The sequence below is a fragment of the Lepus europaeus genome, chromosome 14 (genome assembly GCF_033115175.1).
Source record: "Lepus europaeus isolate LE1 chromosome 14, mLepTim1.pri, whole genome shotgun sequence".
NCBI lineage: Eukaryota > Metazoa > Chordata > Mammalia > Lagomorpha > Leporidae > Lepus > Lepus europaeus.
In genome coordinates, this window is record NC_084840.1 from 69,738,021 (window position 1) to 69,753,113 (window position 15,093).

The 15,093-nt window shown below is 39.6% G+C and overlaps 1 protein-coding gene across 2 annotated transcripts in view; it reads left to right on the forward strand.

Moving 5' to 3' along the window:
- The window catches only part of USP6NL (USP6 N-terminal like), a 198,524-nt gene that overhangs the window by 18,865 nt on the left and 164,566 nt on the right, over window positions 1-15,093 (forward strand). For both annotated transcript variants that reach the window (XM_062210917.1, XM_062210916.1), the window contains exon 2: window positions 9,870-9,953. In XM_062210917.1, coding sequence (XP_062066901.1) covers window positions 9,950-9,953 — 4 coding nt within the window. In that variant the 5' untranslated portion in view covers window positions 9,870-9,949. The remainder of the gene's footprint in view (window positions 1-9,869; window positions 9,954-15,093) is intronic.

Consider the following 15,093-nt stretch of genomic DNA (forward strand, 5'->3'; position numbering starts at 1 on the left):
TAAGAAACTCAGAAAACTCAATAATAAAAAACCAAACACTGCAGTTAAGAAATGGGCAAACAATCTGAATAAACATTTCTCGGAAGAAATACAAATGGCCAACATTTATATGGAAAAATGCTCGTTATCACTAGCCATCTGAGAAATGCAAATCAAAACCATGATGAGATATTATTTCATTCCAGTTAAATTGACTACTATCAAAAAGACAAATGCTATTGAGGCTGTGGAGAAAAGGGAACCTTTTTATACTGTTGGTGGGAATGCAGATTAGTACAGCTATTATGGAGTAAAGTATGAAGGTTCCTTAAAAGACTTAAAATAGACCTACCATATGATTCAGCTAGCCCACTTCTGGGTATGTATCGAAAGGAAATGTAATAAGCATATAAAACATACACCTGTATTATGTTGCGGTGCTATTCACAATAGCCAAAATATAGAATCAGTCTACATGTCCATCAGTGGATGAATATATATATATACACATACACACACTTTTTTATGTATATACACATACACATACACACAAATGGAATATTAATCAACCGTAAAATAATCACATTTTCTCACTGTAGCAAAATAAGTAGGACTAGAGATCATGATGTTAGGTGAAATAAGCCAGTTATGGACAAATACCATATGTTCTCTCTCATATGAGGAAGTTAAAAATATAGTAAATCTGAACTTAGAATAGCAGTAATTAGAGACTAAGGAGTGGTGAGGAGCTGTTGAGGGAGATTGGGTTACAAGTAGTAAAACACAATCAAAAGCAATAAATTCAGGTTTTCCATAGCACACAATAGGCTGACTGTAGTTCACAATGATGTATTCTATACTGTATAAAAACTGGAATTGAGGAGCTGGTAAGCTCCAAACACAAGGAGATTTAAGGAAGCATGAAATGCTAGTTGCCCATATAGCAGCTGAAAAATTGTACTGTACCTAGAGAAAGGTACAAGTATTTTATTTGTTAAATAGTGATTAAATAGGGCCGATGCTGTAGTGCAGTAGGTTAATCCTCTGCCTGTGGCACCAGTATCCCATATGGGCTCAGGTTCTAGTCCCTGCTCTTCCAATACAGCTCTCGGCTATGCCCTGGGAAAGCAGTAGAAGATGCCCCAAGCACTTGGGCCCCTGCACCTGCGTGGGAGACCTGGAAGAAGCTCCTGGCTCCCGGCTCCGATCATCCCCGCTCTGGCTGTTGGCGGCCATTTGGGGAGTGAACCAGCGGATGGAAGACCTTTCTTTCTATCTCTCTCTCTCACTGTCTGTAACTCTACTTCTCAAATAAATAAATAAAATATTTAAAATAAGAAACAATGATTAAATAAGTATTTAAATTAATGATTCAAAAAGAAAAAAACCGAAACGGTGACAGTGTGACTGATACAAGTAAAGAAGAAGTTGACATGTTGACCAGTGTAAAGCTACTAGCAATTGATAAATTCTCTGGAAACCTGACTTAAATTGTACCTGTAGCAGGGAAATTAGACCTCCTCCTTATCTTACACTTAATTAACATACACATGTAAACAAACCAATGAAACCAAAAGCCTTCTCCCTTTGCTCTCAGGCCCATCACAGCCTTTGATCTTATTAGCAGGAAGTACACTATTGATTTAGTGAACAAGAGAAAGAAGCCTCCTTTCACTCTAGTGGTGATAGAAGATTTGCTATACTTATGCTGGGAAAATAAGTTTCAGAAATTAAGCAATTTTTAAAAAAGATTTATTTATTTATTTGAAAGACAGAGTTACAGAGAGGCAGAGGCAGAGAGGTCTTCCATCCGCTGGTTCATTCCCCAGATGACCTCAATGGCCCGAGCTGCACCAGTCCAAAGCCAGGAGCTAGGAGCCAGGAGCTTCTTCCAGGTCTCCCACGTGGGTGCAGGGTCCCAAGGACTTGGGCCATCTTTTAGTGCTTTCCCAGGCCATACTAGAGAGCTGGATTGGAAGAGGAGCAGCCAGCCAGGACTTGAACCCATATGGGATGCCGGCACTGGAGGCGGCAGCTTTACCCACTATGCCACAGTTCCTGCCCCAGCATTGTGGGTTTTTTTTGTTTGTTTTGTTTTTTGTTTTTGGCAGGCAGAGTTAGAGAGACAGAGAGAAAGGTCTTCCTTCTGTCTTTTCACCTCCCAAATGGCCGCTACGGCTGGCGTGCTGCTGCCGGTGTGCCGTGCTGATCTGGAGCCAGGAGCCAAGTGCTTCTTCCTGGTCTTCTATGCGGGTGCAGGGCCCAAGCACTTGGGCCATCCTCCACTGCCTTCTTGGGCCACAGCAGAGAGCCGGACTGGAAGAGGAGCAACCGGGACAGAATCCGGCGCCCCAACGGGGACGAGAACCCGGTGTGCCGGCGCCGCAGACAAAGGATTAGCCAAGTGAGCCGCAGCACCGGCCCCCCAGCATTGTGTTTTAAAGAGTGTAAGTTGCAGATAGAACATTATTTATAGAAAGCCCAAGATTTGTGAAGGTACATTAGTGAAACCTTTTGTGTGAATGAATCATAACTTTAGTATTAACTGAAATCTTTTTAAAAAGATTTTTTCTGGGGCCAGTGCTGTGGCGGAGCGGGTACAGCCACCACCTGCAGTGCCAGCACTCCATATGGGTGCAGGTTCAAGTCCCAGCTGCTCCTCTTCTGATCCAGCTCTCTGCTATGGCCTGGGAAATCAGTGGAAATGGCCTATGTACTTGGGCCCCTGAACCTGCATGGGAGACCTTGAAGAAGTTCTTGGCTCCTGGCTTCAGATCAGTGCAGCTCCAGCCTTTGCAGCCATTGGAGAGTGAACCATTGGATGGAAGACCTCTCTTTGTCTCTCTCTCTCTCTGCCTCTGCCTCTCTGTAACTCTGCTTTTCAAATAAATAAACAATTAAAATTTTTTTTCTATTTATTTGAAAGGCAGGGTTGAGAGAGAGAGAGAGAGAAAGAGAGAGCGAGCGAGCTTCTGTCTGTTGGTTCATGCCCCAAATGAGCAATGGCCAGGACTGGGTTAGGCCGAAGCCAGAAGCCAGATATTCCATCCTTGTGGGGGGATAGAGGCCAAAGTGCTTGGGGCTGTCCTTCTGCTGCCTTCCCTGGGCGCATTAGCAGGGAGCTGGATTTGAAGTAGAGCAGCCGGGACTCAACCAGCGCCCATATGGGATGTGGGTGTTGTGGGTAACATCCAGCCTACAACAACGCCAGCCCCCTGTAATTAATCTTTATTATGAGAAGATATTACCTAGGAAACTTCCCTGACATACATAGTTGAACTAGTCAACTTTGAATCTAAATTAAGAGAGGAAGAGACTAGAGGGATCATAATGTCAAGTCCATAGGATGGACTTATCTCTGTAGGCAGTGCCTAGAACACTGCCTGGCCTAGAAAAGCTGCTAGGTGAATGATTACTGAGTGAATAATAAGCTTGTATATTTTCTATTTTAAATTTAAAAACAGAACATTAATCATTTATTGATTTATAAGTCAGGAAATAAATTTTTTTGATTGAGGCATCATTTCTGATACTTCTTTCTTGCTGAGAAAGTTGCGTAAAACACATGGCAGGGTATTCATTCATTGTCATGTTTCTTCGAGACATATTTAATGGACATAAGAGAGTCCATTACATGTAAATTAACAATTCATTTAGTCGCTTATTCTTGGATGTTTAAACTGTTTATATTGTTTGTGCTATTACAAATAAAGCTTCAATGAAGGAACTTTGCTTAAGCTTTTTTTTTTTTTTTTTTTTTTTTTTTTGTGGGGCTGGGAATGGTGATGATAGTTCAACAAATAGCAGTTTAGAAAAACAGGATCTAGGAATTTGCTAGAAAATGAATTGGGATTATACAACTGTGAAGGTGAGATCAGAAGCCTCTGTGGTCAGACAGCTGGGATTCGTCAGCACAAATCATTCAGCTCCTTGGGTATCCAGCTGCTTCTACATGTAGATAATATATAATTATGTATCTTTTCACATAAAGCCATCTTGCAATTTATGGTGGAACTGGCCATCATTTGTATTTGTCTTTTACTTTTAAGGATTCCGAGAGTTACTACAAGTGTTTCTGCCTCTTAATTGTGGCTTGAAGATTGTAAATGCATTTAAATCTTTACATGTGATTGGATTTATTTGTTATTTTTATTCATGATTATTTCCTTCCTAACTTTTGGGGGAGTTTTTGCTTTTTCATTTTCAAAACTGTATACTACTACTTTCATACAGTAGACTAATGTTATGTAAGGACTAGCACAGTGCTGTCCATCCCATCTCCTTAAGTCACCGAGCTTTACCAGTGCACTCCTGAATCCCCTCCCCCATCCTCTCCTGAGGCTGGCTTGAGGAAATCATCAGCCACAAAGTGGGGATCTAGTGTTCCCTTGCTTCTCTTTGACAGCGCATTGCATGTGAATCTATTTCCAAACAGGGTCTCATTAAGTTTACATATGCTAGGGCGTTTGTCAGTAGTATCAGTTTGTATGTAAATATTACATATATTTATCAGTCATCTCTTGGATTTATTAATTTTTTAAAAACTTTATTCCAGAATAATTTTAAATTTACAAAACAAAAATTGAGAAGTAGTACAGTTCGCACATAATCCACACCCAGAGTCCCCTAGTGACACCATCTTTTATCAGTATGATATGGATGTCACAATTTCTAAGCCACACACAGTTTTCACTATTATTAACATCTCATGTTAGTATAACATGTCTCACAATTAATGAACAACACCCAGCTTCCTCTAATTTTTTAATCAAACTCCCTGTATCCCTCCCACCCTCCAGCCTCTAGTATTCAACATTTGTATTTTTTTTAGCTCCGATGTGAGGGAGAACATGTGGTATTTATCTTTTTGTGTCTGACTTATTTCACTTAACATGATATCTTCTAGCTCTATCTATTTTGCTGCAAATGACAGGACTTCATTCTTTTTTATGACTGCATAGTTCTCCATTGTGTATATATACCCCATTTTCTTTATCCGTTGATTTATGTTTTTATTTGCCTACCCATGGTTCATTTGTTTCACTGCTTCATAATACTTGATTATGTAATGATAACATAATTACTCTTTTGCTGATGAGAATTCCAGTTTTTGTTTGTGCTTTTACAAACCTTGCTATGGACATTTTTCTGGACATATCTCAGCATATGTGTAAAAGAGTATAGCCATACGTCTCTCTTTTGCTTAGTGTTTACCTGGTCCACATTTTTAATGCTTTTAGTCCCAGGGTATCTGTGTTCTAATGATTTCTTATGAGTAACAAATGCCTAGACTTTTTAAAATACCGTCTTTTTAACTTGAAAGTGTAGTTTTTTTGCACTTAAGTTAATATATTTTCTCTCGTTAGTCAGTTTTGGCCGCAGTGATGCTGTGTAACATGTGCAGATTTTCAGCGCCATGCAACCACAGACATCTATTTCTGGATCACAGGTCTGTAGTCCGCTGAGTTTGGCTGGATTTGGCTGTAAGCTGTTGGCTGGCTTCAGTTGTGTGTCAGATGTCTACTCAGTCTGGGCCCACAGCTGTCTGGGGCACGGGTGTGCAGGAGGCTGTGGGCACACTCAGTGCTCTTAAAACCCCCTCTCAGAACTCTCTTCCACCTACATTCCAACAAGGTGTATGACTACACCCCCACATCCACAGTGCCTGGGAAATGAGATTCAAACCAGATTTGACAGGAATATTCCAATGTATCTTATATGTGAAATTGTGGGTTTATATATATTATACCTACATATGCATTGTATGTAGACAAATTAATTTTTCTCTTGGGTGCTATGAAAACCAGAAAATAGGATTCTTCTCCTCCTCTTCCTCTTCTTCTACTATCCTCCCCCCCACCTCCCCACCTTCTTCCTTGGATTAGGGGAAGAGAAGGGGCATCTGAACATTTGGTCTTGGGTGCTACTGGACTGCCTTGTTGCTTGAAGGGTTTGGTAGACTGCTTTGAAATTAGGTGGGAGGATCGACATTTTAAAACTGTGATGAGCATAAATAATTTTTTTTAAGATTTATTTTTTATTTATTTGAAAGTGTTAAAGAGGAAGAGGGACAGAGAGAAATCTTCCATCCATTGGTTTTACTCCCAAATGGACACACGGCTTGGCCTGGGCTAGGCTCAAAGCCAGGAGTCTGGAGCTTCTTCTTCTTGGGCCATCCTCTACTGCTTTCCCAGGCACATTAGCACGGTGCTGGATCAGAAGTAGAGTAGCCGGGTCTTGAACCGGCACCCATATGGGATGCCGGCATCGCAGGCAGGGGCTTAAGCTGCTATGCCACAGTGCCGGCTCCCATAAGTAATCTTAAATGACTAAAGTTGTAAGTAGTTTATTGTTGTTTTTAAGAACTAGTCCATGCCATTTTATGTTAATTGTAATACATGTATTGTTGCACATTTGTAAACTGTAAAATTTATATGCATTTATTATCTCAGATGGTAAGATATAAGTTCATATGTATAAGTTTATTTTCCTAGTGTTTTTGACATTACTTTTTTTTTTTATTAAACTTTTATTTAATGAATATAAATTTCCAAAGTACAGCTTATGGGTTACAATGGCTTCCCCCTCCCAAAATTTCCCTCCCACCCACAACCCTCCCCTTTCCCACTCCCTCTCCCCTTCCAATCACATCATGATTCATTTTCAATTCTCTTTATATACAGAAGATCAGTTTAGTATATATTAGGTAACGATTTCAACAGTTTGCCCCCATATAGCAACACAAAGTGAAAAAAAATACTGTTGGAGTACTAGTTATAGCATTAAATAAGAGTATACAGCACATTAAAGACAGAGATCCTACATAACATTTTTTTAAAAAATTAATTAATTTTCTATGCCATTTCCAATTTAGCACCAGGTTGGTTTTTTTTTTTTCATTTCCAATTATCTTTATATACAGATGATCAATTCAGTATATAATTAGTAAAGATCTCATCAGTTTGTACCCACGCAGAAACACAAAGTGTAAAAATACTGTTTCTGTACTAGTTATAGCATCACTGCACATTAGACAACACATTAAGGACAGATCCCACATGAGACGTAAGTACACAGTGACTCCTGTTGCTGACTTAACAATTTGACACTCCTGTTCATGGCGTCAGCAATCTCCCTAGGCTCTAGTCATGAGTTGCCAGGGCTATGGAAGCCTTTAGAGTTCGCTGACTTTGATCTTATTCCGACAGGGTCATAGTCAAAGTGGAAGTTCTCTCCTCCCTTCAGAGAAAGGTACCTCCTTCTTTGATGGCCCCGTTCTTTCCACGACATTACTGTTTTTAGTGCTGAAAAAACTCTTGCTGTCTTAACTCCACTCCTTGGAAAGTATTTATTAGACTTCTTACGGTTATGGATAGGAGGGCATTCTGTAGTATGAGGTGCTTTGATATTACCATTTAGGAGTTTTAAATCTAAGGTAAAATTTCTTTTGGTATAAATTTGAACAAGGAGAACAGTCTTGGTCAGAGATTAGACAGGCACAGATCAGTGCCCTCCTGGGTCATCTGTGAGCATTTAATCTATTTTGTGTATCTGCAACACAGGACCGCCTTTCCTTGTCATCATTTAGTGCACGCCAGGTCAGCATGTTCTACCTCTGATCCCAGGGAGGGGAAACACATCTAACAGACTCCATCAAGCACCAGCAAGAAAGTGTACTTATCCTGAGTTAATTTTTATCATGTATTCTAAAACGAACATGCGCATTATATGTTGTTTTAGATTTCCCATAGAACTCATTTCCTTTGGGATAATTATGTTATCTGGAAATAGAATTCGTTTGCTAGCAAGCATGTGGGATGGAGGTCAGGTGATAACGTGGCAGTGCAGTGATGATATGCTGCTGCTAATTACAGTGTGTGTACCATGCTGAGCGTGCAAATGCTGATGCAGTCTGTTTTCACTTTGCAAATGTCCAGTTCTCGTGGATATTATACTACACTAGTAAAGTGTCCAGATGGGGCAAGCATTGTTTTTTCAAACAACATTGCCTTAACTTGGATTAAAAAATAGAAGTCTTAGTATTATTCTCTTTTCTCAATTGGTTAAGAAAATAAAGAAACCTGGGCCGATGTTGTGGCAGAGTAGGTAAAGCTGCTGTGTGTGACTCTGGCATCCCATATGGGCACTGGTTTGTGTCCTTGCTGCTCCACTTCTGACCCACCTCCTGCTAATGGCCTGGCAAAAGCAGTGGAAAATGGCCCAAGTGTTTGGGCCTGTGCTACCCACGAGGGAGACCAGGGTGAAGTTCCTGGCTCCTGGCTTTAGCCTGGCCCAGCCCTGGCTCTGTGGCCATCTGGGAAGCGAACCAGTCAATGGAAGATCTCTTTGTCTCTGTAGCTCTGACTTTCAAATAAATAAATCTTAAACAAACAAATAAAAAAACAAACAAAAAAACCCAAGAAAACAATCATTGCTTGTGATTACAAGGAGTAGCCTGTTAGTTTGTGAAGCATGAGATAGCATGAAGTAATACAAGTGTAAATTTTGTACCTGATCTTAATTTATCTCTGGAATTTTTTTTTAAAGATTTATTTTATTTATTTGAAAGTCAGAGTTACACAGAGAGAGAAGGAGAGGCAGAAAGAGAGAGATCTTCCATCTGCTGGTTCACTCCCCAATTGGCTGCAACGGCTAGAGCTGTGCCAATCCGATCTGAAGCCAGGAGCCAGGAGCCTCCTCCAGGTCTTCCCATGTGGGTGCAGGGGCCCGAGGATTTGGGCTATCTTCCACTGCTCTCCCGGGCCATAGCAGAGAGCTGGATTGGAAGTGGAGCAGCCAGGACTCGAATCAGTCGGTGCCCACATGGGGTGCTGGCACTGCAGGTGGTGGCTTTACCTGCTACACCACAGCTCCGGCCTTTGGAATTTTATATGTTACACTTTGAACCGTTGAACAAACACAAAATTTTACATGAAGTATTTACCAAGTATATTTTAAAAATATTTAGAAAAGAATGCCTTAAAAGGAAACCTACCCCTAAAGGATTGGGTAGGGCTAGTGTGTTGTGAGACCATTTTTCTTTCTACTTTGTTGTTGTTAACCATGTTTTTTTCCACAATGGATCTGTTGTATTTTTATGATAGGTAAAATGGCCATTATTAGAGAACGACTCTAGCAATAACTTGAGTGGTCTTTATTTGCTGACTTACATAAGTCATTTATATGCCACCAAAAGAGACTGAGCAGATGTGTGTGCTGTATTTGCCCTGGATGGAGTGCTGTCTAAGATTTTGTTTAGCAGTGGAGAAGACTCATGAATAAGTTTCTGTGTGATAATTACTTTATCCATGTTATTTCCTTTTTTTTTTTTTTTAAAGATTTATTTATTTATTTGAGAGTCAGAGTTACACACAGAGAGGAGAGGCAGAGAGAGAGAGAGGTCTTCCATCTGATGGTTCACTCCCCAGTTGGCCACAAGGTCCAGAGCTGAGCTGATCCAAAGCCTGAAGCCAGGAACTTCCTCCCTGTTTCCTACACAGGTGCAACGGCCCAAGGACTTGGGCCATCTTCTACTACTTTCCCAGGCCACAGCAGAGAGCTGTATTGGAAGTGGAGCAGCTGGGACTTGAACCAGTGCTCATATGGGATGCCAGCACAATAGGTTGCGGCTTTACCTGCTATACCATAGCGCTGGCCCCCATGTTATTTACTTTTGAAGTAACTAGTTTCAGAAGGAAAAGGTGAATTAAATGGTGATGTTCTGAAGACTGATTGGTAATCTTTGATATTTAATAAATGACAAAAAGGGAGTCTTCTGGAAGTAGTGGAAAATTCTGAGGCAAAATTATTTTCCTCACTTCCATTTAGAGAACTTTATTTTAAAGGTAGATTTTTTTAAAATACTATTTTTTTCTCTGTTTCCTGACTAGGACATGTATTCCTCTGAGAAACCTTGTATAGATTTTGCTGTAATATCTGATTGGGACAGCGTCTGGAGACATTTCCAGTCATGAGTGAGTATGCTTTTTTGTTTCATTTCAGTCATCTTGGGGCATTTGCAGTGTTGTGCTTACAAAAAGAAAAGATGTGTTACTGGGCAAATTGGAATTACGTTATTTCTTCCGAGGTTGACTCTAATCTGATGTCACCCAATACTGTGCACTTGTCTCTATGGAAAAAAAGAGCTGAGTTCCAGTTGTTCTAAGACGGTAGATGTGGTTGATGAAATCTGCCATTAGCTTCTTGGTTGATTTTTGTTCTGTTACCTAAAATTTTCTGTTGTCTACCTATTGGAGGATGACTCTTTAAAAGTAGGAGCAGGGAACATTGCATGTGACCATAGTTAGCAGAGGTTTCATTGTGTGAAATTTAGTAATTGTGTAACATGGGTTAATTTTATATTTAATTAAAAGAATTCCAGTGTTTTTATTCATGTCTTTGATAGAACAAAGAATGGAGGCTCTTTTGGACTTAACCAAATTTGATGCAGATTTTATCTTAGTTCATCAAGGCATCTTATATGTAATATTTTCTATCCATTCCTTTCTACTTCTGCTTGTTAATGGAGAATGAGATTTTACTATTTTGTGTTAACTGTTTATTTTTAGAGGGTAAGGAAGGAATTGAAATTTCACCCAAACTAGTATCTTACAGCAGTTTTGAAATACAGATTTGCTGATTATGGAAAGTTTGGGATTGAGTGAACATTTCCAAAATGGAATATAATGTTAGAAGACTTAAAATTTTTCACATAATATTTATATTGATTGTATTTACCTTAATAGGAAGTAGGGCAGCTTTGCTCATCAGTTTAATTAAGTAGGCAGTTGATAATGGAAATGAAGCTGTTTGAAACCTTTGAGTGCGTTCTACTGAGAGTAGTATTGTAAGTGATCTTTAATTTTTCAGTGGTATACTCTTGTGATTCACCTTGAATAAACAAGGATGGTTGCTACATGGGTTCAAATATAGATTAAGAAAGAAGCAGCTTTGTTGTTTCTGCTCCATTCATATGAAATTTTGTGATACTATTTGTTTACTGTAAAGTGCTCACTACTGAAGGTGATAATGAATTCATGAAAATTATAAGAGAAAGCTTAAATCTGGAAAATTAACAAAATTTTATTTTATTTACATATATATTTAAAGGTTTATTTATTTGGAAGGCAGAGTTACAGAGAGGCAAAAGGCAGAGAGAGAGAGAGAGAGAGAGAGCGCGCGATCGATTGATTGATCGATCCAGAGGTCTTCCATCCACTGTTTCATTCCCCAAATAGCCACAGCTACTGGAGCTGGGCCATTTCGAAGCCAGGAGCTGCCTCTGGGTTTCCCACATGGGGCCTAAAGACTGGGGCTGTCTTTCTCTGCTTTCCCAGGCTATAACAGAGAGATAGATCCTAAGTGGAGCAGCCCGGACTCAAACCGGTGCCCGTATGAGATGCTGGCACTGCAGGTGGTGGCTTTACCCTCTACGCCACAGAACTAGCCTCCAAAATTTTATTTTGTAATTTTGGAAATTACACTTACGTAGATGTGAGTTTTTTAAAGACAGGTGCCCTGTCCAGTGTCTTTCATGAACTTTTGTGTTTGATAAAATTTATTCTGTGTTGCTGCCCCTGAAAAGTCAGCCCTGCCAGTTACGAAGTTAATACCTTGTAAACCTCATGGCATTTCTTAGGTTTAAATTACAGTGGTTGTATTTTATTTGCAATATTTTTAATTGGTTCTTCTCTGTATCAGTTTTTTTCATTTCTGCTTATTTATAGTTTTTTGGCCCCTTTTTTATTATTTTACCTCTTTGTGAATCTTTTAAATGCTTATTTTAACGTGTTCTTCAGATCATTTGATAATTTAAAATTTTGTCTACAATGAATTTATGTTGTGATGGTTGATAATGTGTTTTCATAATGTTCTGTAAATTTGCAGGCACATTCCAATAGAGGCTTTTTTTTTTCTCCTTTGTCCTGTGTCTCTCTCTGTATTTATTTTTGTGATTTGCCCTGCTGGTCTAGCAGATTTGTAGTTGTCTCTGCCTGGCTTTGGAGATCACAGATCAGAATCAGGTCTGTGTTGGTGGATCAGAGCCCCAGCCCCATGGGGACACTGGGAACATCACAGATTTAGTCACTGAGTCAGCTGGCATTAGGTCAGCACCTTCCTATAAGCTGAAGTCTCCATGCAGTTAGCAGAAGTCTTTTCAATCACTTTCATAATTGAAGACTGCCATCTCAGCCACTGGTTTTAAGCAAAGAGCTTGGCTACCCACCCTGCTTCATCTGACACAGTTTTATTTCTTTTTCCTGATAAGGGCCTGAGTCCAGTCAACTTTTGGGTTCAGCTTGCCTCATGCTTTGTGTTACTGTTAGATCTACAGAAATGTTTAACATGTTTTAGGGGCATAACTATGTCACTTTAGTGATTTGTTTTCACATTATGTCTTATTTTGCTGTGTTTGTTGTGAAGAACGGAGAACAGTGCCAGAGGTGGGGGTGTGTTAACTGCTGGTATTAGAAGAGCATCCAGACTCATTTTATATTTAAGATTCTGTTTTTACAGCTTCTGCTCAGTTCCCCAGTTCCTAAAGCTCTCCTCTGTCATCTGTGCACCACTTCTGTACCGGGTGAGCCCTGCTGTACTTCTGTGTAGCACTCTGCTTGCCTCATTCTAGTTCCTTGCTATTATACTATACAGCATCTGCTTATGTGTTTTTTAAGGGCAAAGACTTTTTTTTTTTTGACAGGCAGAGTGGACAGTGAGAGAGAGACAGAGAGAAAGGTCTTCCTTTGCCGTTGGTTCACCCTCCAATGGCCACTGTGGCCTGCACACCGTGCTGATCAGAAGCCAGGAGCCAGGTGCTTCTCCTGGTCTCCCATGGGGTGCAGGACCCAAGCACTTGGGCCATCCTCCACTGCACTCCCGGGCCATAGCAGAGAGCTGGCCTGGAAGAAGGGCAACTGGGACAGAATCTGGTGCCCCGACCGGGACTAGAACCCAGTGTGCCGGCACCACAAGGCGGAGGATTAGCCTACTGAGCCGCGGCGCCGACCTGGCAAAGACTATTTTATTCCTTGTACCAAACACTGCTCCTGGTACTTAATAGGTGTTAAATATTGCAGAGCCATGGGTGTTCCCAAGTAATTTTCATAGTATGTGGTTAAAATAATTGAAAACGATTCTATATGTCATTATTTTTAGGTGAAATGTGAGCTGTTTCATGGGAATGTGTGTGTGTATAGAGGGTGGCATAGGATAATGTGTTCCAGGGGGTGGAGTAGTGTGGGAAAAGCATGAAGGTCTGACTTCACGTAGGTGTTTCTAAGTAGACATCCTGGATTCTAGAAATGGGAAGGGAGATTGGAAAAGCTGGAGGAGGCCAAATCAGGACCCAGGTCATTTATATTCTAGGAAGTTTGGACCGTATCCTTTAGGGATTAAGGAGCTAGTATTAGAGGATTTCAGTTAGGGGAACACCTTAATAAGATTTTACTCTGAAAAAATTATTCTGACATTTTGGTTAGATGTCAATTAAAAAGATGGATTACACAGGCAGTATTTGCTTCTTTTAACTTTGTCTTAATTTTCATTTCTTTTCATGTTCCCTTTAAATTATGTTGAGTTACAGTTTCTTTTTCTTGCCAATCTGATGGTTTTCTTTAGCACAATAAATTGTTCCTAAGTAGACCACTGTATTAATAGGTTAGTGAGTATTGTAACAGTCCTGTATGCAGCAGTTCCTAGGGAATTATAAGTTCCCTAGAAAGTGGGAACTGAGTATATGCAGAATTCCTGTTTTGGGAAAGAAAATAGAAATCCGGTTAAACAGTAGGATTATATGTCATTAAAGTTTGGATAGAGTTTACAAATCTAAGATTTGGGTGAGAATAATGGGTTAACTAATTTTTTTTCCTTAGTATTTCTCTGTAGATTAAAAGATTAGATACTTATGTGTATGAATGGATTTACCTATGAGGATTTCTCAGCTCTTTGCAAGTCATGAAACCCAGAACTTGGTAGTAGTTCAGCACGTGGGAGAAACTGGTGAAGCTTGGAGGTATCTGGCTCTGATATCTACTTCAAAAGCTGAGGGAATCAGTTTTTCTGCTTACCCAGACCATTCTTGACCCAGTAGATAAGTTGTCCCAACTATAAGGCCTATGGAATTTATAAATGCTTATGTTTTCAGTTTCTATTCTAGCTGATATTTAGCCTTTCAAATTCTGAGGTTGAATATGTATTTTGTAGAAAGTGTGCTTAGGTGATGCTACTATGTTCTTGCGTCTTTTATTTGGGGATTGTTTGTTACAATCCACAGAATATCTTTTGGTTTTCAATAAACTGTTCTTATTTTCCTACATGTGTATACTCTGCAGTATTTCACACTTACCAGATTCATTCATTTTATTTTATGAGATAGTACCAAAGATGAAATAAAGTTGTTATACTTGCAGTGTGGTCGTTAATTTGAAATCAGTCTCTTAGATCTTTAGTGGAGTTTGTAATAACAAGGGAAGTTTATATGAAAAGGAAGTGTTAAACTAAAAAATGATTATTTTGGTGGAATATGTTTTCAAAAAGCCAAGAAAAAAAAAAAAAGAAAAGTGATTAATGAAGATGCTACTTTATTTTCTTTTTGTCAGGGTGGACTGATCCTGTTGGGATTTGCAGTTAAAGTTCTCTTTGCAAAATTATTATGGTTAATTCATCATGCAAAAGTTATAAGAATCTAACTTTGCTTTCTTTTTTTTTAATTTTTTTTTTTTTTACCAGAAACCTTTTATTTAAGGAATACAAATTTGCTGCATTTCACAAATACCACCTTAGGAACATAGGATTCTTCCCCTCCGTCCCTGCCCTCCCACTCTTTGAATATTCTTTCATTTCCCCAATACCAGGAAAGTTTTGCTCTGTAACAAGGCCTGTGATGTTATTCCTAAGGGAGTCTTTTTGCATGTGAATTGTCTTCTTCCAAGTGGGCAATTTAAGAGTGAATCTGTTAGGTTGCAGTGTTTGATCCTGCCCTTCGGCCTAAATAATGGAATGAATTTTTTGAGGTCACATGTGGGTATGAAGCATTTCTCATTCGGCTGCAGAAAAGTTACTGGCAGTGAGTAATGTGGGATGTGGTATAACAGAATAGCAGTAGATATCTTCATG